Genomic DNA, 25,352 nt, shown 5'->3' with positions numbered 1-25,352 from the left:
TCGAATGCAAGTGACTTCCAAAAATGAAGAAAACAAGAGATAAATAATTTTGTCAACATGGACATCTGGCATTCAGTGAAGTTTTAATTACCTCTTTACGCCATAGGCCATATTAAGCAAATTGTCCAGCCTGTAAAGAGAAGGAGGGTTCTGGGGTTAATGCCAGGCAGATGGTCGACTCACTCAATGGAACTAATGCTACATCCCTGCCTCAATCAAAGAAGAAAGCCATCCAGAGATGGGCCATTACACTGAGGAGCCACACCAGTCAGGGTTGGTGTCATTCACACAGTAACTAAGTAGCAGGCTAGCTAGCAATAGTACTGTACAGCGCTATCACAAGAGGTCACTCTGACGCCCAATCAGCCAGCACAATGAGACCCATTTTCACACTCCACACATTCTTATGCTGCATGTGGCTTTCAGAGTGGTTCCACTGTACATCTCTGCTGTTGTGTTGAGGTCAAATAATTGATAAGTGATTTATAATTGTGAGTTAAGCCATAGTACTTACGTCAAAGAAAATTTAGAAATCTTGTCTTTCTCATTCAATTCAATGTCGATCCTGAGTCTAGACAGCATAATGAAATAATGATTCTTTTCATTATTATTCCATTTGGCCTTAAGGTACTTTGCCATTATGTTTGTAATTTTCAAGAAGGTTGTGAGACAAATTGAACATATATTATAGTACTAAATAGAAGCCTACAATAATAATTCAAAAATCAAGACATGCCCCCTTCTCCAGAGTTCTGTCAGTGTAATGGTCATTTTGTGAGAGATAGTAAAGGTTTTAAGACAGGAAGATGACAGGAATAAAGTTGCATAGTAAAACAATAACTGACCAAAAGTAACAGTAACTGAACAAAACATTTTGTTGCCTGTTGACGCCTTTCCATGTGGAAAGGGTATAACATTTCATATGGGATGGTGTGTGTTAAGCCCAAATCAAACTAAACGTTAATTTTTTTTATGCACGTGAACATGCTGGAATTAGAATGGACGGTAGTGAAGGATAGAAAACAGGAGGTCCGCGTGTGAGCGTCAATAGCATCATAGAGCGTCAAATTAGAAAGCAGGTCTATTTTTCTCGTGTCTACGTAGCTACGCAAAGCAACGCTGGTAAAAATGATTGGATAAATTGCCAGAAAGTAGGCATTGTTGTGAATTGTTGTCTGGAATTGTGACATGTAAAGATAAAACGTGTCTATTTATTGTTGATAATAATACTGCCAGTGCCAATAATACATATTTGAAAAACATAATGTTATGCCTAGATGTGTTGATTTCGATCACAGGCATATAGACTAGGCAGGCTACGGCTAGGAAACTCCAGGAACTCCGATTTCAAGAGAGAATACTGTTAGTGGAAAGAACGAGACTAGCTAAATACTTTATAAACTGCTCGGGTTTATTCTCTACAACTGTCCTCACAAACATTTGTGAGCTAACATAACAATTGTTTAGAGCAGGCAGGTACAGTGGCTCCCGTAGGACATATAAGGTGAGTCAAAGGAACACAACAATAATTCACAAGGGCTACATAGCGAACTTAATAAATAAACTGTTTATTATGGATTCTTATGACAATTAAGTTGAATTAAGCTGAATGTGAATTGACACTCTTCACTCTTTAAAAAAAATCTATGTTTAACCCCCTTTTCTTCCCAATTTCGTGATATCCAATTGGTAGTTAGTCTTGTCCCATCGCTGCAACTCCCGTACGGACTCAGGAGAGGCGATGGCCGCACCAATGTGTCGGAATGCACTCGGCCCGCCACAGGAGTTGCTAGAGCGTGATGGGACAAGGACATCCCAGCCGGGCCAAACCCTCCCCTAACCCGGACGACGCTGGGCCAATTGTCCGAACCAGGATCTGTAGTGACACAGCTTGCACTGCGATGCAGTGCCCTAGACCGCCACTCGGGAGCCCCGACGTGCTCTACTCTTGTGTGCAAATTTGGACGCCGTCGACGGCGTCTCTCCGTGTGATTTGGGTTTTAGTCAGTGCTGCTAGCTGGCTGGGAGGAACAATCAGGCTGGTCATGCAGACGGATAGTCACTGTGCTCAGTGGGCCAAGGATGGAAGCCCCTCAGCCACATAAATCAGAGGCTTTTTGGATGCAGCCTGCTTGGCCACTCAATGACCTTCATGTGTCACATGGGTCTGCACTGTCTCATGTCTTATTAAGCCCTTCAGCCTAATGGAAGGGTTGGGAACTTGGGGCCATTCTAAAGTACTTCTCCCCTTCAAAACACACAGCTCTGTCTGTGCTACAGGTCATCAGTGGGCAGAGATGCCGTCTGTGAACCTGACAAAAAAAATCTAAACAAAGCACAAAAATATGTTGACTCATTAAGGCAGCAATTAGGCCATTATGTGGGCTGGGACTGAGCAATCTGCTTTGTGGGTAAATGAGTCAATTGGACTGGAAGCTCTAAGGAGGCGCTTCAGGACGCTGTGCTGGAGACATCTGCTGGGCTGCTGCTGCAAAAACCAACCTGCCTTGGATGCCAGCTTTTCACACTGCCTCTCCAAGCCCTCAGCACACAATAGGGCCTTTGTGCTGCCTCTCAATGCATGTAAATGAGAAAGGTCTATTTAAAAAATCTGTTCAGTTAAAACCTGCTCATACCTTAGATATAATAAGCATAATTTACTTATTACTGTAATTATTAATGTGAAGAATCAGTAATAACTGAAACCTACTGTTTTTATTTTCTTTTGTTTGCATCTTTAGAGGAGGACCAGAAAAACAGGCCTTACATTTAATGGTGGAAAATGGCCGACTTTGACAGGATAGGTGATGCACTTTCTGAGGTTGTGGGTTAGGTTTAGTCCTGTGGCTGTTGGTTGTAATAGTGAGATCTTTGTGTATTACAGGCAGCTAGCTAGCTCTTGATCGCCTAAGAGTGCTCAGACCGAGGAATCTGCAGAACCAAAAAATTGAGTTATTCCTAACTTTGTTGGTCTTACTTTTCTGTAATCTGGGCCAAAATCTGAAATAAATTTTTCGTTCAGGTCATAATTTGAATTTCTCATTGTGATTATCATGAGTATCATGGGGTATATTTTATTTGGGAATGAACCGTGGATGGTAAGAGGGGATAACCGTTTGTTTCATTATGGAATAAGGAGAGTGATCTGATGAGGTGATGTGATGGAGACATTGTGAACGACAGAACCCCACTGTCTCTTGTGAACAGTTCTACTCTGATATGTGTGGAGCGTCAGGAAAACCACTCTTTTGGAACAGAAATGCATTCTTGTTTGAATGCACCAAGAATCAGAGATCACATTGGTGATTGATGACTCAAAAGGTTGTTGATCGTTGCAATTAGTCATAAAAATCCCATACTCAACTTTACAGTACATATTATATTCTCTCTGAACCAATAACCCAATGGCTGAACCTGACCATGACCTCCCGACCCTTGTTGTGAGCCCCAGGTGTTTACCTGAACCTTTGGGCCTGGTGGTGGAGGGGGCCTGGGTACCGGCGGTTGGGTGACTGGTACAGCTGGGACAGAAGGGCTTGGCTGGTCTTCTGGCTGGGGTTGTTGGCGAACTTGACGGTGATGGGCTCGGCAGCTCCAGAGGGTTTCTGCCCATTCAGCCCCTTGATGGCCTCTTCAGCCTCTATCCTCTTATCAAAGCGAATGAATCCCACACCCCGCGAACCACCTGTGGGGCCAACACATCACAAACAGGAGGGGCGTCCTTTTACTTCACGTGGTTCTGGTTAGATCACACACATCTACACATACATACTGTACATCTCACAGCCCATGTTCTCTGTTTCATACATGGTACAGAGAGGATATCTGTCTTTTTAGTCATGTATAAAGCAATGTTTTGTAAAGGGGATACAATGAGTTGGAAATGATTTGTTTTCCATTCTGGGAGGGATTGCTTTATGGGTTACTTAAAGAACACAGAATAGAGCAGAGGGAAAAGCGAAGGCACAGCCATGATTTCCTGTGCTGTCAAAGAGACAGTTAATTTGTCTTCCTCTCTCACAAAGAGCATGAGAGCTGATGCCCGCTAATGCAGAAATGCTGTTATGTTGTTTGGGTGCTAGCTGCTGTAGTGCTGTGTCTCCTCAGCTCGTTGAGGCTACTGCGTGAGGCACTTTGGACTCAGCACACACTGCAGCTCTCCTCCTAGCTGAAGGCCACACACTCAGGCCTCACGTCATGTTGTCGGTGACATTTGAGTCGTTTCCAAGGCAATGTATTTTGACCACCACCTGAAAGTAACATTGAGAGACGCACTGCCCGGAAGGTCTTTTGTTGGGCTCCATAAATGCGTGCTTCTCATTTTTAATGAGGCTCGCTGACTGGCCCTGGGGATGCTCGCTCAGTGACAGCACGCTGCCAGGTCTATTTGCATAATACTGTGTGTGTACAGACTGGCATCTCTACACCACACACAGAAACACTTTTTATTGGCATTTCGCTCTCTGCTCTCAAAACGCTGCTTGCGCTTATTGAGGTTTTTCTGTTCCGCTGTCTCATTGTCTTCTTGAATCGGACTCCTTTGACATGTGCAGCCCTGAACAAATATTTACACACAATCTCTCCAATGCCAAATGCTTTCATTCACTCTAATGCTGTATTATTTTCACTGAGGGTTGCTGCCGTTCTTGACAATCTCTCCAAATCCCTTCCCTGCCTTCCCTGTATCTGTAATTTATAATTAGGTTGTCACAGCTAGAAAATAATGAACACATAGCCTGTTATTCCAAAGGGGTTTGAATTGTTGGCATACAGCTCTGGCTCCGGTGTGAAACTAGGGTCAATGCTGCTTCGGGAGAAAATACTGTCATACCGGTATTCCTAGGTGGTAACTAGTGCATACTGTTTTTGTATATTCTGTTGATTTGTTTGTCACTTTACACGAGTGTACAAAACATGAGGAACACCTGCTCTTTCTATGACATAGGCTGACCAGGTGAATCCAGGTCAAAGCTATGACCCCTTATTGATGTCACTTGTTAAATCCACTTCAAATTAGTGTACAGTGCATTTGGAAAGTATTCAGACCACTTGACATTTACATAAGTGTTCAGACCCTTTACTCAGTACTTTGTTGAAGCACCTTTGGCAGCAATTACAGCCTCGAGTCTTCTTGGGTATGAGGCTACAAGCTTGGCACACCTGTATTTGGGGTGTTTCTCCCATACTTCTCTGCAGATCCTCTCAAGCTTTCGGTTTAGATGGGGAGCGTCGCAGCACAGCTATTTTAGGTCTCTATTCTATTCTAGGTCTCTCCAGAGATATTCGATCAGGTTCAAGTCCGGGCTCTGGCTGGGCCACTCAAGTATGTTCAGAGATTTGTCCCGAAGCCACTCCTGCGTTGTCTTGGCTGTGTGCTTAGGGTCGTTGTCCTGTTGAAAGGTGAACCTTCACCCCAGTCTGAGGTCCTGAGCACTCTGGAGCAGGTTTTCATCAAGGATCTCTCTGTACTTTGCGCCATCTTTCCCTCGATCCTGACCAGTTTCTCAGTCCCTGCCGCTGAAAAACATCCCCACAGAATGATGCTGCTACCATCATGCTTCACCGTAGGGATGGTGCCAGGTTTCCTCCAGACGTGATGCTTGGCATTCAGGCCAAAGAGTTAAGTCTTGGTTTCATCAGACCAGAGATGACCAGACCATTGTTTCTCATGGTCAGAGTCCTTTAGGTGACCTTTGCAAACTCCAAGTGGGTTGTCATGTGCCTTTTACTGTGGAGTGGCTTCCATCTGGCCACTCTACCATAAAGGCCTGATTGGTGGAGCGCTGCTGAGATGGTTGTCCTTCTGGAAGGCTCTCCCATCTCCGAAGAGGAACTCTGAAGGTTTGTCAGTGTGACCATTGGGTTCTTAGTTACCTCCCTGACCAAGGCCCGTCTCCCCCAATTGCTCAGTTTGGCCTGGCAGACAGCTCTAAGAAGAGTCTTGGTGGTTCCAAACTTCTTCCATTTAAGAATGGCCACTGTGTTTTCTGGGACCTTCAATGCTGCAGAAACGTTTTGGTATCCTTCCCCAGATCTGTGCCTCTACGGACAATTCCTTCGATCTCATTGCTTGGTTTCTGCTCTGACATGCACTGTCAACTGTTGGACCTTATATAGACAGGTGTGTGCCTTTCCAAATCATGTCCAATCAGTTGAATTTACCACAGGTAGGCTCCAATCAAGTTTTAGAAACATCTCAAGGATGATCAATGGAAACAGGATGCACCTCAGCTCAATTTCGAGTCTCATAGCAGATGGTAATACATTTACAATAATGTCTAAAAAACAGTTTTCACTTTGTCATTATGGGGTATTGTGTGTAGATTGATATGGAAAAAAATGTATTTAATACATTTTAGAATAAGGCTGTAAAATGTAGAAAATGTCAAGGGGTCTGAATACTTTCTGAATGCACTATAGATGAAGAGGAGGAGATAGGTTAAGGAATTGGCTAGGAATTTCTAAGCCTTGAGACAATTGAGCCATGGATTGTGTATGTGTTCCATTCAGAGAGTGAACCGAGTATGGTAGTAGGTGCCAAGTGTGTCAAGAACTGCAAAGCTGCTGAGTTTTTCACACTCAACAGTGTGTATCAAGAATGGTCTACCACCCAAATGACATCCAGCCAACTTAACACAACTGTGGGAAGCATTGGAGTCAACATGGGCCAGCATCCCTGTGGAATGCTTTCAACACCTTGTAGAGTCCATGCCCCAATGAATTGAGGCTGTTCTGAGGGCAAAAGGGAAACAGGGATGGGGTGCAACTTAATATTAGGAAGGTGCTCCTAATGTTTAGTACACTTAGTGTGTAAAATCATAGTTGGGCTTTGTTTTGCTAACTTCACTTTATGCATACCAACTGTGCAAAAACTGGTCGAATCAATATTGTTTTCACATCAATTCAACCCCAAAAATCTATGAGACGACTTTGAATCAACGTGGAAAACGGATTGAATTTGCAAAAACTCATAACATAACATAACTACGTAGTTAAATAAAGGTTCAAATGTTATATTTATTTTAAATAAAGGTTCAAATGTTATATTTCTTTTTAAATATGGGCTTTTCTTTTGGTTTACCAAACTTTGAACCTAAATCCAATGACATGGTGAATTTTTTGGGTTGGTTTCATGTTGAATTCACATTAGCTGACAACCCAACCAAATGTGAATCAAAACTTGACGCGTGTGCCCAGTGGGTAGCTTTGTTTGTTCACCTTTTTCTACATAAACCCAATAGCTACTACTGTAGCTACTATATGATCACACCTCATTGGAAGAGAGAAGACAAGCACCAGTCCTCTAAGACCCGTGGCCTTGAACTGCACCAGGATGCAGATGCTTGAAGAGGTCTACACACCAGTATTGCTTGGCATAGAGATGAAGGCTGAAAACACATTCAGCGTGGGATCTGAGGAAAACACCCCAGCCACTTGAATGAAGTGGTGAACCGAAGAGGTGTCTTCAAGAAAGGGGTGTGAAGAGTGGAGGGCTACTGCATTGGTATCTGGGACTAGCTCTGTCCTTGTGTATGTGGAGAGAGGTGATAGGATATTGTGCCTGTACACTAGTGCTGTGGAGAGAGGTGAGAGGATATTGTGCCTGTACACTAGTGCTGTGGAGAGAGGTGAGAGGGTATTGTGCCTATACAGCAGTGCTGTGGAGAGAGGTGAGAGGGTATTGTGCCTGTACACTAGTGCTCTATTGTGCCTGTACACTAGTGCTGTATTGTGCCTGTACACTAGTGCTGTGGAGAGAGGTGAGAGGGTATTGTGCCTATACAGCAGTGCTGTGGAGAGAGGTGAGAGGGTATTGTGCCTATACAGCAGTGCTGTGGAGAGAGGTGAGAGGGTATTGTGCATGTTCACTAGTGCTGTGGAGAGAGGTGAGAGAGACTTTGACCCCACTAACAGTAACACCTCTCATTTCTCCTTTCACTGCCCTATAGACATTCTGGGCATGAAGAGAAACACTGCTACTGCACTGCAAGGTCGGCTGGCCTAATGCAATTACACCACAGCAGGTTAGGCGACTATGACCTTTGACCCTGTGACTGTGATACAGTGGCAGAGAGACTTCATACAAGCAGTTCTGTGTGTCAGACTGCTGACAGCTGGTGCTTCGGAGGACAATCTAATGTAGGGTATCATTTGGATTCCATCTGGGGTTCCTCAAGCAAGGCAGAAACCAAACAAAACGATCCCAGAAGTAATTTACCTAATAGTTAAAAAAAATAATGAAATGACTGTCTTAGTGTTGAGAAAAGAAAATGTCACTAGCTTTTTCAGCATTAACATAATGAGCTTCCAGCTGTTTTTTGTGGTTGTTTTTTTGTTTTTACAGCATACCGAAACAAAGCAAACATGCAGGCTGAGGGAGTCTGGGAAGCAGCCTGTACCATCAGCCAGTTCCAGCACTTATCACAGACCATACAGCATTAGGCCACAAATGCACAACGGTCTTCAGGCACTTCCCTCCTCAGAAATCAGCTGGGCTTATGTAACTCTCTACCTGTGCTTATCTATTCCCAGCACACATGAACACGGAGAATGGCTGGTTTATTAATAACCCTAAACAGAACAAGGGAAGACAGTGGCAAGGAGCTGCTGGTGCCCTGACAAAGAATTCTGCATGCCCACTGCACTTGGGCGTTACCAGGGCGCTCCCCAACACTACGCTCTCAGCCCGGGGACAATAAGACAAACATTCCTCTGGGAAATCTGGAGATCTGACAATCTGGCCAGGTGGCTGACGAAAGCCTTTGCTCTGCTCTCCAAACTTGAGCATTTTGCTGCCGTTTCTCATTCCACTCTTTTAAGTGGCTATGCCAACTGTATGGAACGCTTATTAAACGGTCACATTAAATACATTAGAGAAAGAAAAAAAACATCTGATCACCTCCTAATCAGAGAGAGCGAGAGAAGAAAAAAAGTCCTTGTTTTAAGTAACTCAGTTTCTGGGGATAGATACATATGGACTTTGAAAAGGCATTGGGATAGAAACCTTGAAGAGCTTAGGTGCTCTCTGCTCCGCTCAGTAAAAGCAGAGTTAAAGCCATCTGTCTGCTTCTATGTGTGACCACAGGCCAAAGTAACCATGTAATACACTCCATGTTATGGAGTCTGGTGGGTTATAGACACCAGGACAGAGAAGAATTGTACAGTCTTATTTAACCTGTATATAAATCAGGTTTGCACCTACGTGGTCTTGATGTTTAGCCAAACATGATGGGGATTCTATGCGAGCCAGAATGTACTACACCATATATCATCAACCTCCACTGTAAGAGTGTAGATGTGCATATGGAGAGGAAGTCACATGCCGATTGATAAAGTAGAAATTCAATAGGGGTTGTATGTACAGCACCAGTCAAACATTTGGAAACACCGACTTAATCCAGAGGTTTTCTTTATTTTCTTTATTTTGACTATTTTCTACATTGCAGAATAATTGTGAAGACAGCCAAACTATGAAATAACACACATGGAATAATGTAGCAACCACAAAAGTGTTAAACAAATCAAAATATATTTTATATTTGAGATTCTGTAAAGCAGCCACCCGTTGCCTTGATGACAGCTTTGCACACTCTTGGCATTCGCTCAACCAGCTTCATGAGGTAGTCACCTGGAATCCATTTCAATTAACAGGTGTGCCTTGTTAAAAATGTATTTGTGGAATTTATTTCCTTCTTAATGGGTTTGAGACAATCAGTTGTGTTGTGACAAGGTATGGAGTGGTAAACAGAAGACAGCCCTATTCGGTAAAAGACCAAGTCCATATTATGGCAAGAACAGCTCAAATAAGCAAAGCGAAACGACAGTCCATCATTACTTTAAGACATGAAGACATCAAGAACTTTGAAAGTTTCTTCAAGTGCAGTCGTAAAAACCATCAAGCGCTATGACGAAACTGACTCTCAAGAGGACCAACACAGGAAAGGAAGACCCAGAGTTACGGAGGATAAGTTCATTAGAGTTACCAGCCTCAGAAATTGCAGCCCAAATAAACGCTTCACAGAATCCAAGTAACAGACACATCCCAACATCAACTATTCAGAGGACACTGCGTGAAATCAGGCCTTCATGGCCAAATTGCTGCAAAAAAACACTACTAAAGGACACCAATAAGAAGAAGAGACTAGCTTGGGCCAAGAAACACGAGCAATGGACTTTAGACCGGTGGAAATCTGTCCTTTGGTCTGATGAGTCCAAATTTGAGATTTTTGGTTCAAACCACTGTGTCTTTGTGAGACACAGAGGAGGTGAATGGATGATCTCTGCATGTGTGGTTCCAACCGTTAAGCATGGAGGAGGAGATGTGATGGTGTGGGTTTGCTTTGCTTGTGACTCTGTCAGTGATTTATTTTGAATTGAAGGCACACTTAACCAGCATGGCTACCACAGCATTCTGCAGCAATACGCCATCCCATCTGGTTTGCGCTTAGTGGGACTGTCATTTGTTTTTCAACAGGACAATGACCCAACACACCTCCAGGCTGAGTAAGGGCAATTTGACCAAGGAGAGTGATGGAGTGCTGTATCAGATGACCTGGCCTCCGCAATCCCCTGACCTCAACCCAATTGAAATGGTTTGGGATGAGTTGGACCTCAGAGTGAAGGAAAAGCAGCCAACAAGTGCTCAGCATATGTGGGAACTCCTTCAAGACAGTTGGAAAAGCATTCCAGGTGAAGCTGGTTGAGAGAATGCCAAGAGTGTGCAAGGCAAAGGGTGGCTACTTTGAAGAATCTAAAATCTAAAATATACTTTGATGTGTTTAACACTTGTTTGGTAACTACATGATTCCATATGTGTCATTTCATAGTTTGATGTTTTCACTATCATTCTACAATATAGAAAATAGTACAAATAAAGAAAGACCCTTGAATGAGTAGGTGTGTCCAAACTTTTGACTGGTACTGTATGTGTGTAGTGCGTATGAATGTTCTGCATGCTTATTATTGTAATATATTATAATAATATATATTCAATAGTAAGTAGTCTGTGTGACTAGGGGTAGACAACAACCCTCTGTAATATAAGAGAAACAGGCATTTTTTCACTTAAGGGTTTAACTGGTAAAAGCAAGCTCTCCGGATCAATTGTATTTGCTCTCATTGATGAGACGCGTATTGACTGACTGCTGTGCGCCTCGGCCCTGCAGAGATGTTCAGAATATTTAACTATTGATCAATGTCTCTCCATATTATATTTCCTTCACATTGATGTTAGCTTAAACCAGCTGTTCGTATTGAACATCATGATCTGACAACATTCCCAAAGGTTAGTGAGAGTGATGCGGTATAAAAATGCTGCTCCGCAATAGTTCTTCCAATATAGAGAAGAAATATATATATCCATTCTGCAGGGATCAATAGAAAGAGAGGGAGAGAAGAGAAAGATACTAATATTGACAAAACACTTTGGTTACATGATTGATGTGTTACGCAATGACTGCCAGGCCTGCATCAGAGAGGTGGAGCCAAAGGGCTCGTGTGTGATGTTCTGATTGGGTTGGAGAGAAGAATCTTCATGATCAGGACATTGCCACTCATGTGCGCTAAGGCTCTGTAATAACAGAACTCCCCATTCCTGACTTATTGTCAAGTCAATGTGAGTTCAGTCAGAAATACTTGGACTATTTGTAACAGAACATTGTCTTCTCTATGAACGATGCAAACTGTGGCTCAACAAAGTTATTTCTGGACGATACTGAGCAGGAGACTGACAGCAATTTGCATCAGGTTGATTAAGGTCTGTGAAAATGAAATAAATATCCCCTTCAGTGAGTTTAAGCACATTTGTTTATACCAAACTGATTCGTAGATTGGGCTTTGGAGCTTGTGGCTCACTCTGAACCACAGTCATGTGGGCTTGGCATCTACTGTCAAAACAGACATGTCTGAAACTGAACATATGAATTGAAATTCTGATTTGGAATACGACAATCTGTTGATAATATTGGACATTTGTGTGTGTAATGATGTTGACATCACATGATTAACTGTCCTATACTGTACATGTTAATGGTTAACCACTAAAAAGTCAAGCACAAAGGCAAAGCTTTTAAACTTTCTCTTTCTATCTTCCCCTCTGTCTCTCTCACCCACAGTTACACTTGTGCGAGTAGCAGGAGAGTTTTAATTTGCGGTCCATTCCTCTTTATGGCGGTACTTGTGAACTGGGAAGATGTGCCAGCGCTGAGCTCTCGGGGTCCTCTAAAATCCTCCTTGTTTCTTAATCACCAGCAACTAAAATTTAATTAGTCATTAAAATTCTTCCAGCGGATCCCCCTGCCTCAGGGGAGACATTTCTGGCCTGGGCCTGCATGTGCTGCTGGGCCAGACACTGTGTGTGTGAGAGAGGGAAAGAGAAAGAGAGAGGAGAGGAGTAGAGAATAGAGGAGAATAGAGTAAAGGAGAGTTAGAGAGAGTGCATGTGTGCACATCTGAGGAGGCAGAAGCTTTGCCTGTCTCTCTGTGGAGTGGTTCTGGCACTGTGAGACATGTAAGGTTATGATCCTGCCTACTGTTCCCTTCAACAGTGTGGTTGGGAAACAATGGAGAAGCAGAAGAGACTATTGGCAGATCAGCAGGATGAGCACTGGGCTTGTGAAGAACCTGCTTGGGAAACTGTTCTGCTTCTTAAGACTGAAACTGTGCGCAAGCATGGTAATAACATGAATTATTGAGACCCAGAATGTGTCAGACATTCTATTCCATGGCAATTTAGGCTATGCTAGTTTGATTTATTTATGATGGTGGTTTGTGACTAGATAAAAAAATCTGGAGTCTAATTAGCATTATAATTAGACCACTTTTATTAATGAAAATCACTGAGTTTAAGCTAGAGACTTCTGGTTCTTTTTGCATGGGCTGCGTCTCAATCAACCGCATCCACCGGTGTCGGCCATTATGCGCTGAGGTGGAAGGCACCTGAACTACAACAGTGTTTATGAGACCAGGAGACATCCCGGAAACAGTTTGAGCTAGAAACAAGTTCTGGAAGCTGAGATTCTCCCGAACATGAAAGTGTCATCCGTTTTGCTATACGTAGGGTAACTGCATTAAGGCCAATGTTCCATCAAATATTTTCTTTACATATATATATATATATATTTTTTAGACCTACAGGGGTCCTAAAATTCCCTAATCAAATAGCTAAATAGTCCATCTTAAGACAATCTTATTAAAATAATTCCATATGTTAGCTTAGTCCATATATCGCCATCTAGAGGCTTAGACTCTAGGGGGTTTAGGAGACTATCAAGCTGGCTAGCTAGTACTGTTGTTTTATGAACAGATGTGTTTTTCACGGCCTTGACTTTGCGTGTTGTTGTTTGTGATCCCAGAGGGCTGCGTGGAACAGGTCTTGTGGAAGCATACAGTAGTTGCAAATAAACCGGCATGCTCTCAACTTGATCCTGCTCTGCTATGCTTTGCCCCAGTACCAGGTCTGATTTATTCTGCTTAGGCAAATAAGTGTGGCTTACAATGTGCTGCACTCATTCTGCTTCATCAGTACACATTACACATAACACTGGAGCCTGCCGCAGGCAGACAAAACCTCTGAAATGGATCTAAGAGCTGTGCAATGGAAGTCATGCTGCATGATTCTGCATCATGACAATGGTTTAATCTAGTTGTGTGCCTGCGCTCGGGTTATGAGTTGAGTGTATTAACTCAGATGAACATACGTTTGTGTTTTTATGTATGTGTGTGCGCGCATTTGTGTGCGTGTTTAGACCAATGCTTGTGTGCTGTGCTGGCTAGGGAGTTGGTTTCTGTGGGTGTGTGGGTGCGTATGTGCATATGCGTATATAAATGAAAAGGCGACCCATGGATACCTGTGACCTGGTCCACCAGGATGCGGGAGGTGATGATGCGTCCATACTGGGAGAAGAGCTGCTCCAGGTCCTTCTGAGTCATGGTCTTGGGCAGACCACTCACATACAGGTTAGCGTCTCGGATGGAGGCTGAGCTGGGTCGTGCATATGACACCTGAGGAGAAAGGTGGAAAGGGGTAGAGATGGGTATTAGATATAAGAGATGATGGACATGAGTGTAGCATAGCTTTAGTCTTACTTCATTGAGAACTTTTGAGCCTACAGCATTGGATTGTATTTTGTCCATGGCATTGGCAGAGATGTCTGTGTAACTTGTTTTTAATGACTTGAATCACAGGGCTTCACCTGACTGAGCTTGTTTGAATTAGCACATTAGTTTTCATCTAAAATCCATTTACACATTAGCCTTGCAGACCCCACGCAGAAGAGGTGTGAGGAAAGGTAGGTGCCAATTTATCTTCTGTTTCATTTTGTCGTTTTAAATTTTATTTGTGTACTGTAGCGAAAGGCTCACACATGAACCCTCACCCCCATCAACCCTCCTCCCTATCATTAATATGGAAGTATTGGACAATACATCTTGTTAATGCTGACATAAAAACAAATGCACTCATGCATACATTAGGTGTGTGTGCGTGTGTGAGAGAGAGAGAGAATGGGAGAGAAAGTGTGTTTACAGCCTATGCATGAGGATGTGAGAGAGAGCGCGATGAGAGTGAGAGCATGCGAGAGAGGGAGAGAAAGAGGGCAAGAGACAAAAAGAGGTGGTTTGGCAATCCTAGTTTGGTAAGGGGGGGTTGAATGGGGATGGCTTGTGCTGCGAGCTGAGCGAGGTGGGTGCCTTCTCTCACAGATCCCTCCACAGCTTTGCAACACCCTCTCTTCAGTGTGCCACACTTACCAGCACCTTGGACAGCGCCTCTCTCTCTCACAGTCACACAGTCCGTCACACTCCTGCTCTCACACAGATGTCGAAGCTTGTCTGTCATCTCTCCTGCTAGCCTGGGTCACAGCACGCACTAACCTACCTGTCTCATTCAGAAGTTATAATTTCGTTAACTTTTATTTTCAAAGGACATTAAAGCTGTATAAATACACTACATTGGAAGCTAGTATTTTAAGGAGTTATGCAAGACCTTGATGTTTTAACTTCTGCCATCTTAGCTCTCTCCTGAAAAAGTCCCTGTGCTTTGTCGAATGCTGTTCTAATTTCTCGATTACGATCTGGTTTTACTCTTTCAAAATGTTAATCCGATTATCATTGCTGACTGGGGGAGCTTTTCTATCCAGGGTTTTCATTAGGTTTGACATTTAGAGGCATTAGCCATCAAACACTGTTAAAATATGATGGATATGCAAAACATCTCGGCATAATCACAGGATATCCAGTTTAACTGTGAAGGCAAAATAATCGGATCACAGCAGTTTGCTTCCCCTTTGCCCGTCTTTCCTTTCAAACGGTCTTTCCTTCCATTTTTTCCTTCTTTCCCTTTTGCTTCTAATCTATCCCTTTATTTCCTTCGCTCCCTGTCAGTCAGCCCCAGATCCATCAACACCTTCACTAGCTGTAAGAAGTACTTGTGTGTGTGAGAGTGAAGTGTGTGTTGGAGTTTGACGAGCGTGTTTGTGTGTGTGTTCTTTCCCAGTGTGCAGCCCTGCTCTTCTCACCTCCAGCGGGCTCCTTCCTCTCACACCTCCACAGGGTAGCAGCACCAGAGATGTGCTGAGAAACTCTGAGGTGTCATGGAGGAGGAAACCACATGTTTTAAAAGACAGAAAAAAGACTGCAGAAAGACACCACCCGAGTGTGTGAAACTCTGGGGCGAACTGAGCTTCTCCTCTTTGTCTTCACCCTAGGCAGTAGTGTGAGGAAGTGTTATGAGGGTACCAGAAGGGAGAAGTGTCTCTGTGAATATTATGTCCGCCCACAAATGGCTTACTGTACACTACCACGAGAGCCTACATATTAACTACAGTTTTATACTACATCAATAACACGTTTCATCAGTTGAAGCCTTGTGTGAAACTGGAAAGTCATATCAAAGACACTGAGCTCTTTAAGTGTCTTCTTTAAAGAGGGCTCAAAATGTTTCCTCTGCACATCGGCGTATCAACTGTAGTTCAGTGACACCACAAGCAGCTCTCTCTTCTCTCCCACCAGAGAGCCTCACACTGGGCTGCAAGACAGAGCTGTCTGCTGCTATTAGGGAGTCTGTCTTCATTTTCATGGCAGCTTAAGATAACCTCTGGTGGAAAAAGAAAGGCCCGTAGCACTGAATGGATATTTCAAGAAGATAATGACCTTGAACACACTTACTAGAAGTTGTAAAATTGGCCTTTTTCTTCATTGCTACTCAGAAAAGGCTTATTGATATAGGTAGCACAGTCAAAATAATGGGTTATGCAGTGGCAAGAATAAAAAGGGCTGGCCTTACTCTCTCATGCAGAAAGGAACTCTGCTGCTATAACTGAGAGCCAGGGTGAAGTCTAGATGCTGCTCCGTCTGACTGGATAAGATGGACAGAGACAGACCGAGGGAGCTGTACGATGTGGAACGCTGTGTGTGTGATAGAAAGAGAGCAAGAGGGGAAGAGCGCTGTGTGTGTGGGGGAAGTGGACGTCACTTACTGGTGTGCTTGCTCTTTGGACTGTGTGTCTGCTCCAGGATGATAGACACGGAAGATCGCTCCTGCTTTATTACACAAGCTGTGGGAGGAAAGAGGCTGTGCTAGGGCTGGAGATGGAATGAGAGCGTGAGGGTGCGTGTGCATATGTTTAGCTCTGAATATGTTATGGTTTTTGACAGCGTCATCAAGAAAACAGGCAGAAGGCTCTTCTCTCTAGCCCAAGGGGACTGGCCATGGCATGCTTGTGAGTCCTAAGTTAGCTGGCTTCCTAAAAACATGTCTAGTGCATGGAAACTGGGGAGGACCGAGGAGCGTCACTGGTACAGTAGCGTGGGTTGGGAGCCTGGGTGCTAGCTTGGCCCTCTGGTACCCCATCTCAGCAGAGTACATTAGCGAGCAAGAGTGGCAGAGGGACGATACACACACAGACCCTGTGACTCATCCTAACTCCTGTCAGCTACACTCAGTGGGTGAGACCTGCGCAGGAATAACTGTGGGCCATGCCGACTGCGTCACTCTGACACGCACACGGATGTGCGCAGGCACACACACAGCTCTGGTTGGCTGTCTCCCCATGACCTTGCCTCTCAAAGCACTGTGCTGGATTGAAAACAGGCCGAGCTGTGTTGATCTGGTGTGGCTGCTTCCCTTCACAATGTTGACCTATCATGTTCAAGGCTGTCGAGGGATTGGGGATTCTGTATGGGCTTTTCCCATTCAGCTCGGCAGGGTAATCCGATCTGATTAGATTTAGAAATATGTTACTGAGAGGGTTTGGATTATGGTAGCAGACAGATTACAGTATGGCTTAAAGCGAACAGCATAACGGAGCTATATGAGAGAATATAGTTTTTCTGCTCAACAAGTAGAGATAAAGTAGGCCTTCTATATAAAATGGAAGTTGAGTACACTAATACAACCAAACTATTAATTAAATTATACTCTCTCCATTTACCCTTCATCTTTATTTGACGTCCCAACCAATGTAATATAAATTGGAGTCCTCTATTTAACTTTGGGCAGCATTTAATAAATGTGTTTTCCTTACTCTGTTTGAAAATCGTTCTAATTTCACCTTCACATTTTGACGTTTATAAATTAATTAGCATATCAGTTATACCTCACGGCTTTTAATGCTTCTGACTCTTTGATTCAGTCACTCTTTCATTTAAATGTTCTCTGCGTGTATGCAAATGAGTCTGAATCGCCTCAGTCACTACCCAGAATTCCTACAATCTACATGGAAACTGAAGCAGTGCAGTCCTTATCACATGAACGCTGGGTGAATTGATATTCAGTGTACAGAAGGTGTTTTCCAATCAGACTTACCTTAATAGTTTTGGTTTGAAGTCTGAGTCCGTTTAATGTGTTGATGGCTTTCTCTGCATCCTTTGGGTCGATGTAGTTGACAAACCCATAGCCTAGACTCTGCCCTGTAAAACAAGAAAGAAGAGCATTTTTACAATTCAGAATTCTACCCAGTATGCATTAAAATGGTACATTAGTGTCATTAATATCATATTTTCTTTGACTCAATATTTTCCTGACATCTCTAGATATTTATTTCAGGCATTGCTTGCTTTCATGAGCTAGTTGACTTTCAACAGACGCCCAGAGCCGTTGTAGCTGTGTGATAGTTACAAAAAAATTGCCACACAAGTGTCTGGCAAGTCCAAGTGGAACACCGCACTTATAGCCATTAAAAGAAACAGACAACAGTAAGTCCACAGTGGATAGACAAAGAGAATCACAAATGTAGAACAGCGCTGTCCTAGCACCAAATAAATAGGCAGGCAGGCTGCAGCTTAGGGACAAAATGGAGCTGTACTCCTCACATGAAACACGATGCTTCTCTCTCACTTTCAGTGGATTACCCTGGATTATCATTTCCCCATTGTTTATTAAAAACCTTGTGTCCTGGAGAAAATTTCATTGGTTCACAGCAATTTTTACCGCTCATCTCGCTGACACTGATCTGACAGCACCCTTCGGAAAGTTAGGACACTAAAATAGAACTACGCCGTTAACGCCAATACATCCGCGGGCCTGTGGATATGTGTTCAATATCAAAGTGCCTTTTGCAAAGACTTCTCTTCTCATACTCCTCAATGTGGGTTGACAATAATTAGCCAACACAGCCAACTGCTGAGCGGCTCCCCACTCCCTGTCACCTTCCTCCTCCCCCTTCCGCTGCTTCACAAGGAGAATTTAAGGCTCGACAAGCGTAGCTTACAAAGTGTTAGCAGAAATGAAGTGTGCTTCCGAAGCGCAGTCATACAGAGCTGCATGGATGTGCTGGGTTGTGGTTAATGATACAGTCCCACAGTACTCATACAGAGCTGCCTGGATGTGCTGGGTTGTGGATAATGATACAGTCCCACAGTACTCATACAGAGCTGCCTGGATGTGCTGGGTTGTGGATAATGATACAGTCCCACAGTACTCATACAGATCTGCCTGGATGTGCTGGGTTGTGGATAATGATACAGTCCTACAGTACTCATACAGAGCTGCCTGGATGTGCTGGGTTGTGGATAATGATACAGTCCCACAGTACTCATACAGATCTGCCTGGATGTGCTGGGTTGTGGATAATGATACAGTCCTACAGTACTCATACAGAGCTGCATGGATGTGCTGGGTTGTGGTTAATGATACAGTCCCACAGTACTCATACAGAGCTGCCTGGATGTGCTGGGTTGTGGATAATGATACAGTCCCACAGTACTCATTCAGAGCTGCCTGGATGTGCTGGGTTGTGGTTAATGATACAGTCCTACAGTACTCATACAGAGCTGCATGGATGTGCTGGGTTGTGGTTAATGATACAGTCCCACAGTACTCATACAGAGCTGCCTGGATGTGCTGGGTTGTGGATAATGATGCAATCCCACAGTACTCATACAGAGCTGCCTGGATGTGCTGGGTTGTGGATAATGATACAGTCCCACAGTACTCATACAGAGCTGCCTGGATGTGCTGGGTTGTGGATAATGATACAGTCCCACAGTACTCATACAGATCTGCCTGGATGTGCTGGGTTGTGGTTAATGATACAGTCCCACAGTACTCATACAGATCTGCCTGGATGTGCTGGATTGTGGATAATGATACAGTCCCACAGTACTCATACAGATCTGCCTGGAGGTGCTGGGTTGTGGATAATGATACAGTCCCACAGTACTCATACAGAGCTGCCTGGATGTGCTGGGTTGTGGTTAATGATACAGTCCCACAGTACTCATACAGAGCTGCCTGGATGTGCTGGGTTGTGGATAATGATACAGTCCCACAGTACTCATACAGATCTGCCTGGATGTGCTGGGTTGTGGTTAATGATACAGTACCACTGTGTGTGTGTGTGCATATTTTGTGTGTACACATGTACTGTGTGTACTGTATGTACTGTTTGTACACTCTCCCTCTGTTTCTGGTGTTGTCCACAGTTCAGTGTGTCTTTGGGAGTTTGCACCAATCACTGTGCCTAATCCCACCTTGGCAAGGCTGAAGGGGAGATTGGGATGTGTCCGCACCCCCAACTGCCAGGCACCACTGCCCAGGTGAGTGGAGAGATGGGACGAGGCAGCTGCTTTCAGCACGAGGCAGCTCCAAGAGGGGATTCCACCCACCAGTAAGAGAGCAGCCCACAGCAGGCGGCCATGGGCTGGCTGCCTTCCGGAGACAACACCAACGCACAGACAAACACACTCATACTGTATGTATACTGTACATGCAAGTTAAGAAAATGTTGAAATTAACGGAGCAAACTATGAGCTGCGGGAAGAGAATACAGTACTCAAAGTTATGCATTGAAGAGAATGTACACACACGCCTCACACACACACACACCCTGACAAGGTCAAAAAGCGGCGGGGCACTGACTGTGGGCCAACATATGCAGGCAAACTCATCTAGGCATGTTACAACAACGGCTCGCTCCGCACGCACGCAGCCCAGCAGATTCAACCCAGCATGCTGCCTGCCTGAAATAAACACGCAGGTCTAGCACAGCACAGCACGGTACAGAACAGATCATCCAAGCACGGCGCAGCATAGCATACAGCATGCCTTAACACAGTTCTACACAACACAGCAAAGCTACTACTGTAAGATCACTAAATAGCAGTACACAATAAGATAGCATAGGTGTCTTAGCACAAGTCTTAAATGTTTTATATCTTTATACAAAGCAGTATTTGGTTGTTTACTGTGTGAGATATATAAGGACTCTAGATCAATGTATTACTAGAAAGTCTGAGTGCCATAAAGGATTGTACAAACGCCATTAAGGATATTATAGACAAACAGCTGAAAAAAAATGCATCTCAGGAAGCTGAAAGAACCCATTAAGATAATAAATACCCTTTAATGGAGGAGCAAACTGAACATGATCCCTATGCCGTTTAATTAGTCTAATGGACACATTAATGTATATATATTTTAACTGTCAATTAAATCTGCAAACTGAAATGATGCATTGCTGTTATAATGAGTTTTTAATGATGAAAGATCTTCATTTTGCTTGACTTTCTGTTCCTAACCACAGCATTTCCATCCATCTTCAAATCTGGAGGCGTTTGAACAACATGTACAAAGACAATGCTTAACATCCATTAAAGGGATATTTTTCATAAATAAACAGCTTAGTAATGTCAGTGGTGGGACCGTGCCCAGCTCCTTCATTAGGATGAGTCGAGCTGAAAGCACAGGACTAGTAGTTGTGTGTGACATAGTGGACCCCCCCCCCCCCCTCTTCGTGATCCAGAGTGGTGCGTTGATTCGTAGCGGGCGAGCGTGGGGATAATTGAGCTCATTAGTTGTGACATTACCACAGTAGTGCCATAATGCTTCATAACAGCTGTCCCATTATAGCTCAAATCACTACTAACGAGAGAGAGGGCCGGGGTAATTGAGACCACCTCACCAGGTCTTCACCGCTCCATGTACAGTCAAAAATAAATAGAAGAGGGAAATAGGTACAAGTGTACCAAATGTTTTTCCTTGGCAAATCACTGCTATTTCCAGTGAGTGGCTCCTCTCGGTGGTGCTACAGTATGACTAAGCCATTATTTGTTTCATGAAGAGCAGCAGGCTCCCGAATGTGTGAGATGAGAAAATGGGGTGTGTTTCCAGCAGGTGTCCTGACTCTCCCCACGTGGTGACTTATAGTGCCCCCCCTCCACACACACACACACACACACACACACACACACACACACACACACACACACACACACACACACACACACACACACACACACACACACACACACACACACACACACACACACACACACACACACACAGAGACTTGCATGCTGGGGCCTCCTGTGTCACTGCTTTCATGCACTTATGGTCTTCTTTTGTTCTGTATGACCTTACCCAGTACAGTACCTTCCATTCCATTTATTGACATGCATGACTGTCCACAATATAGGATCCAACCTAGCAGCAAACAATATCCTTCTGTGATTGTGCCCTTAATAAGAATAAACATGAATTTCCTGTCCTTAATATTTCACAATGGTTAAGACAACATTGTGATGTTCTGTATTAATATGACAGACATTATTATATCCTAACCTGACCTCTTCTTTCTAAGTCGCCATGGTCTGTCCCTGAGTTCCCACTCCCCCCCTGTCAGTGAACATGGCTTCAGTCTGTCATATAAGATGCCAAGGGATGAGAGGGGAAAAGTGCACTGTGCACAGGATGACAGTGCTATGAACAGCTGATGATAACATACCTTGATAGCACCAGGTTCCCAAGGTAGAAACAGGCAAATTGGTTTGGTCAGTCTTAAATTTAGCCACATTTAAAATATGGAGGAACAAAGAACCTTTCTGTCTGTCAAAACAGATGTGTATCATTGTGTTGGTTCCTTAACAATTTGCCCTTGCTGCAATAGCAACTTGGGATGGTGCTATTTTTGACGGACCAGCACCCTTCAAAATATTTGTGGGAGAATTCACCAACTAAAATGTAGATGATAAAATATACACTTTTACAAACTTATAGAAGTTCCCAGTTCAGTATTATGTTTTTAGATGGGAGGAGAGAGTACAACAACATTCATTTGCTAATCTCCTAAGTTAAACTACCTAATGTGCAGAATTATGATATGATTGAATATACATTCACAATTCATACTTTGAATCTACATAAACCACTTACTGGTTGCTGCGGTAAGTGCTTTTAATAAGAAAAGCTGACAGAGGCTCAGTTCATTCTGACTGGCCGTAAATAGCAAAAGTAATTTAATTATAGCAAACGTGTACTCAGGGCTATTAAACACATTTTGTATGCCACTATTTACCATTGCCTTTTTGGATATGTTTTACTGTTTTTCTCTATTAGCTTATAGAAACAGTACAACACTGTACAATTGCAAATATTAGGACAAACCTTTGACTATAATGGTCAAACCTTTGACTATATTAGGTCAAACCTTTGACTATAATGGCATTCAAATGCTAATACAGCCTTACTGTTGCTTTATGTGCTTACATTAGTGTGACTAAAATGCTGACCAAATAAACAGTAGCACACATACACTGGCTCCGCTCAGATGTCTGTTCTCTGGGGTTGGCAAGGTAGCAGCAACTGTAATATGTAGGAGTCTCCCACCCACCCCGAGTCCCTCCTCCCCATCGGTGGCTGCTGCCTGAGGTAAGTTGGATGGAAGCCTGAAATGTGTGGGATGTCTGGGAAGATAGCAGCGTAGCAGGAGAGAATCTGGGACACCCCAGCTCTGTGACGTCAGGCCTGGATATGACAACAGTGACAGCAGCAGCCAGAGCCGGGGGAGTCCTGCAGAGAGGGAGGGGATCAGTGATGAGCCAGCCCGGCCCTCAGGCCCTCCAGATCTGAGGCCCACAGGGGACTGGCCCACTCTCTTTCCCAGGTACGGGCCACTCAAACAGCACAGAGAGTGGGGGGAGAACGGAGGAGAGAGCAAGGGTGTTTTTAGGCCTGGAACGCTAAAACTCCCTGCTGGAGTCTGCACTTATGGGCCTGTCTAGTCTGCAATACCTGGCTTTAGGGAAGATGTCAGATGATAATATTATAATAATAATAAATAACAATAATAATAATTTTACCAGCACATGCACTTCACACCCAGCCCCCTCCCCCAGCTCTGACTCTACTGATAGCTAAGTTATTGAGGGAAAATGTACTTTCTATGCCTGTGATATGTGCTTGTCCAACCTAGCTATCTTAAGATGAATGCACTAACTATAAGTCGCTCTGGATAAGAGTGTCTGCTAAATTACTAAAATGTTAAATGTAAAGCGCCTTTCAAAAAACCCAAGGACAGTGTACAGCAAAAAGTAAAAACAAAAACAAGAATAAGACAATCAAATAATAAAAAGCTACTTAGCTTAGCTAGTTGAGGGGAAAGCCAGACAACAGGTGGGATTTGAGATTGTTTTTGAAGGTGCAATAGAGTCAGAGTTGCAGGATGCTGGGACGCTAGGGGAGAAAGTTCCAGAATTTGTGGGATGCTTTGGGGGAGAGAGTTACAGAATTTGTGGGATGCTTAGGGGGAGAGAGTTACAGAATGTGTGGGATGCTTAGGGGGAGAGAGTTACAGAGTTTGTGGGATGCTTAGGGGGAGAGAGTTACAGAATTTGTGGGATGCTTAGGGGGAGAGAGTTCCAGAGTTTGGGGGATGCTAGGGGGAGATGGTTTCAGAGTTTGGGGGATGCTAGGGCGAGAGAGTTTCAGAGTTTGGGGGATGCTAGGGGGAGAGAGTTTCAGAGTTTGGATGATGCTAGGGGGAGAGAGTTTCAGAGTTTGGGGGATGCTAGGGGGAAAGAGTTTCAGAGTTTGGATGATGCTAGGGGGAGAGAGTTTCAGAGTTTGGAGGATGCTAGGGGGAGATAGTTTCAGAGTTTGGGGATGCTAGGGGGAGAGAGTTTCAGAGTTTGGGGGATGCTAGGGGGAAAGAGTTTCAGAGTTTGGATGATGCTAGGGGGAGAGAGTTTCAGAGTTTGGGGGATGCTAGGGGGAGAGAGTTTCAGAGTTTGGAGGATGCTAGGGGGAGAGAGTTTCAGAGTTTGGGGGATGCTAGGGGGAGATAGTTTCAGAGTTTGTGGGATGCTAGGGGGAGATAGTTTCAGAGTTTGGGGGATGCTAGGGGGAGAGAGTTTCAGAGTTTGGGGGATGCTAGGGGGAGAGAGTTTCAGAGTTTGGAGGATGCTAGGGGGAGATAGTTTCAGAGTTTGGGGATGCTAGGGGGAGAGAGTTTCAGAGTTTGGGGGATGCTAGGGGGAGATAGTTTCAGAGTTTGGGGGATGCTAGGGGGAGAGAGTTTCAGAGTTTGGATGATGCTAGGGGGAAAGAGTTTCAGAGTTTGGGGGATGCTAGGGGGAGAGAGTTTCAGAGTTTGGAGGATGCTAGGGGGAGAGAGTTTCAGAGTTTGTGGGATGCTAGGGGGAGATAGTTTCAGAGTTTGGGGGATGCTAGGGGGAGAGAGTTTCAGAGTTTGGGGGATGCTAGGGGGAGAGAGTTTCAGAGTTTGGGGGATGCTAGGGGGAGAGAGTTTCAGAGTTTGGAGGATGCTAGGGGGAGATAGTTTCAGAGTTTGGAGGATGCTAGGGGGAGAGAGTTTCAGAGTTTGAGGGCAGCACCGCTGAATGCCCGATCCCCCATGGTGCACAGTTTTGTTTTGGGGATGGTGAGTAGTCCAGAGCCAGAGGAATGGAGACAGTGGGAGGGGGTGTATATGGAGGAGGTCAGAAATGTATGAGGGGGTGAGGCCTTGGAGGGCCTTGTAAGTGAGCAGTAGGATCTTGTAGGTGATGCGGAATTTGACAGGAAGCCAGTGAAGGTGATGTGTTCTCAGGGTTTCCTGCTTGTGAGGAGCCTTGCAACG

General features: G+C 44.2%; 1 protein-coding gene across 12 annotated transcripts in view; it reads right to left on the bottom strand.

Annotated features, from left to right (window-relative positions):
- LOC110521559 (ELAV-like protein 4) overlaps positions 1–25,352 on the bottom strand; it is an 83,101-nt gene that overhangs the window by 14,654 nt on the left and 43,095 nt on the right. For 6 of the 12 annotated variants that reach the window (XM_090231548.1, XM_090231555.1, XM_021599177.3 and 3 more), the window contains 4 exons: positions 17,804–17,907; positions 13,848–14,001; positions 3,460–3,685; positions 92–130 (listed from right to left, as the gene is read on the bottom strand). In XM_090231548.1, coding sequence (XP_090087674.1) covers positions 92–130; positions 3,460–3,685; positions 13,848–14,001; positions 17,804–17,907 — 523 coding nt within the window. The remainder of the gene's footprint in view (positions 1–91; positions 131–3,459; positions 3,686–13,847; positions 14,002–17,803; positions 17,908–25,352) is intronic. The other 6 variants (XM_090231551.1, XM_021599179.3, XM_090231557.1 and 3 more) reach the window with 1 other exon arrangement.

The sequence above is a fragment of the Oncorhynchus mykiss genome, chromosome 4, assembly GCF_057628025.1.
Source record: "Oncorhynchus mykiss isolate SJ-2025 chromosome 4, ASM5762802v1, whole genome shotgun sequence".
Taxonomy (NCBI): Eukaryota; Metazoa; Chordata; class Actinopteri; order Salmoniformes; family Salmonidae; genus Oncorhynchus; species Oncorhynchus mykiss.
This window is presented reverse-complemented; position numbering and strand designations above follow the sequence as displayed.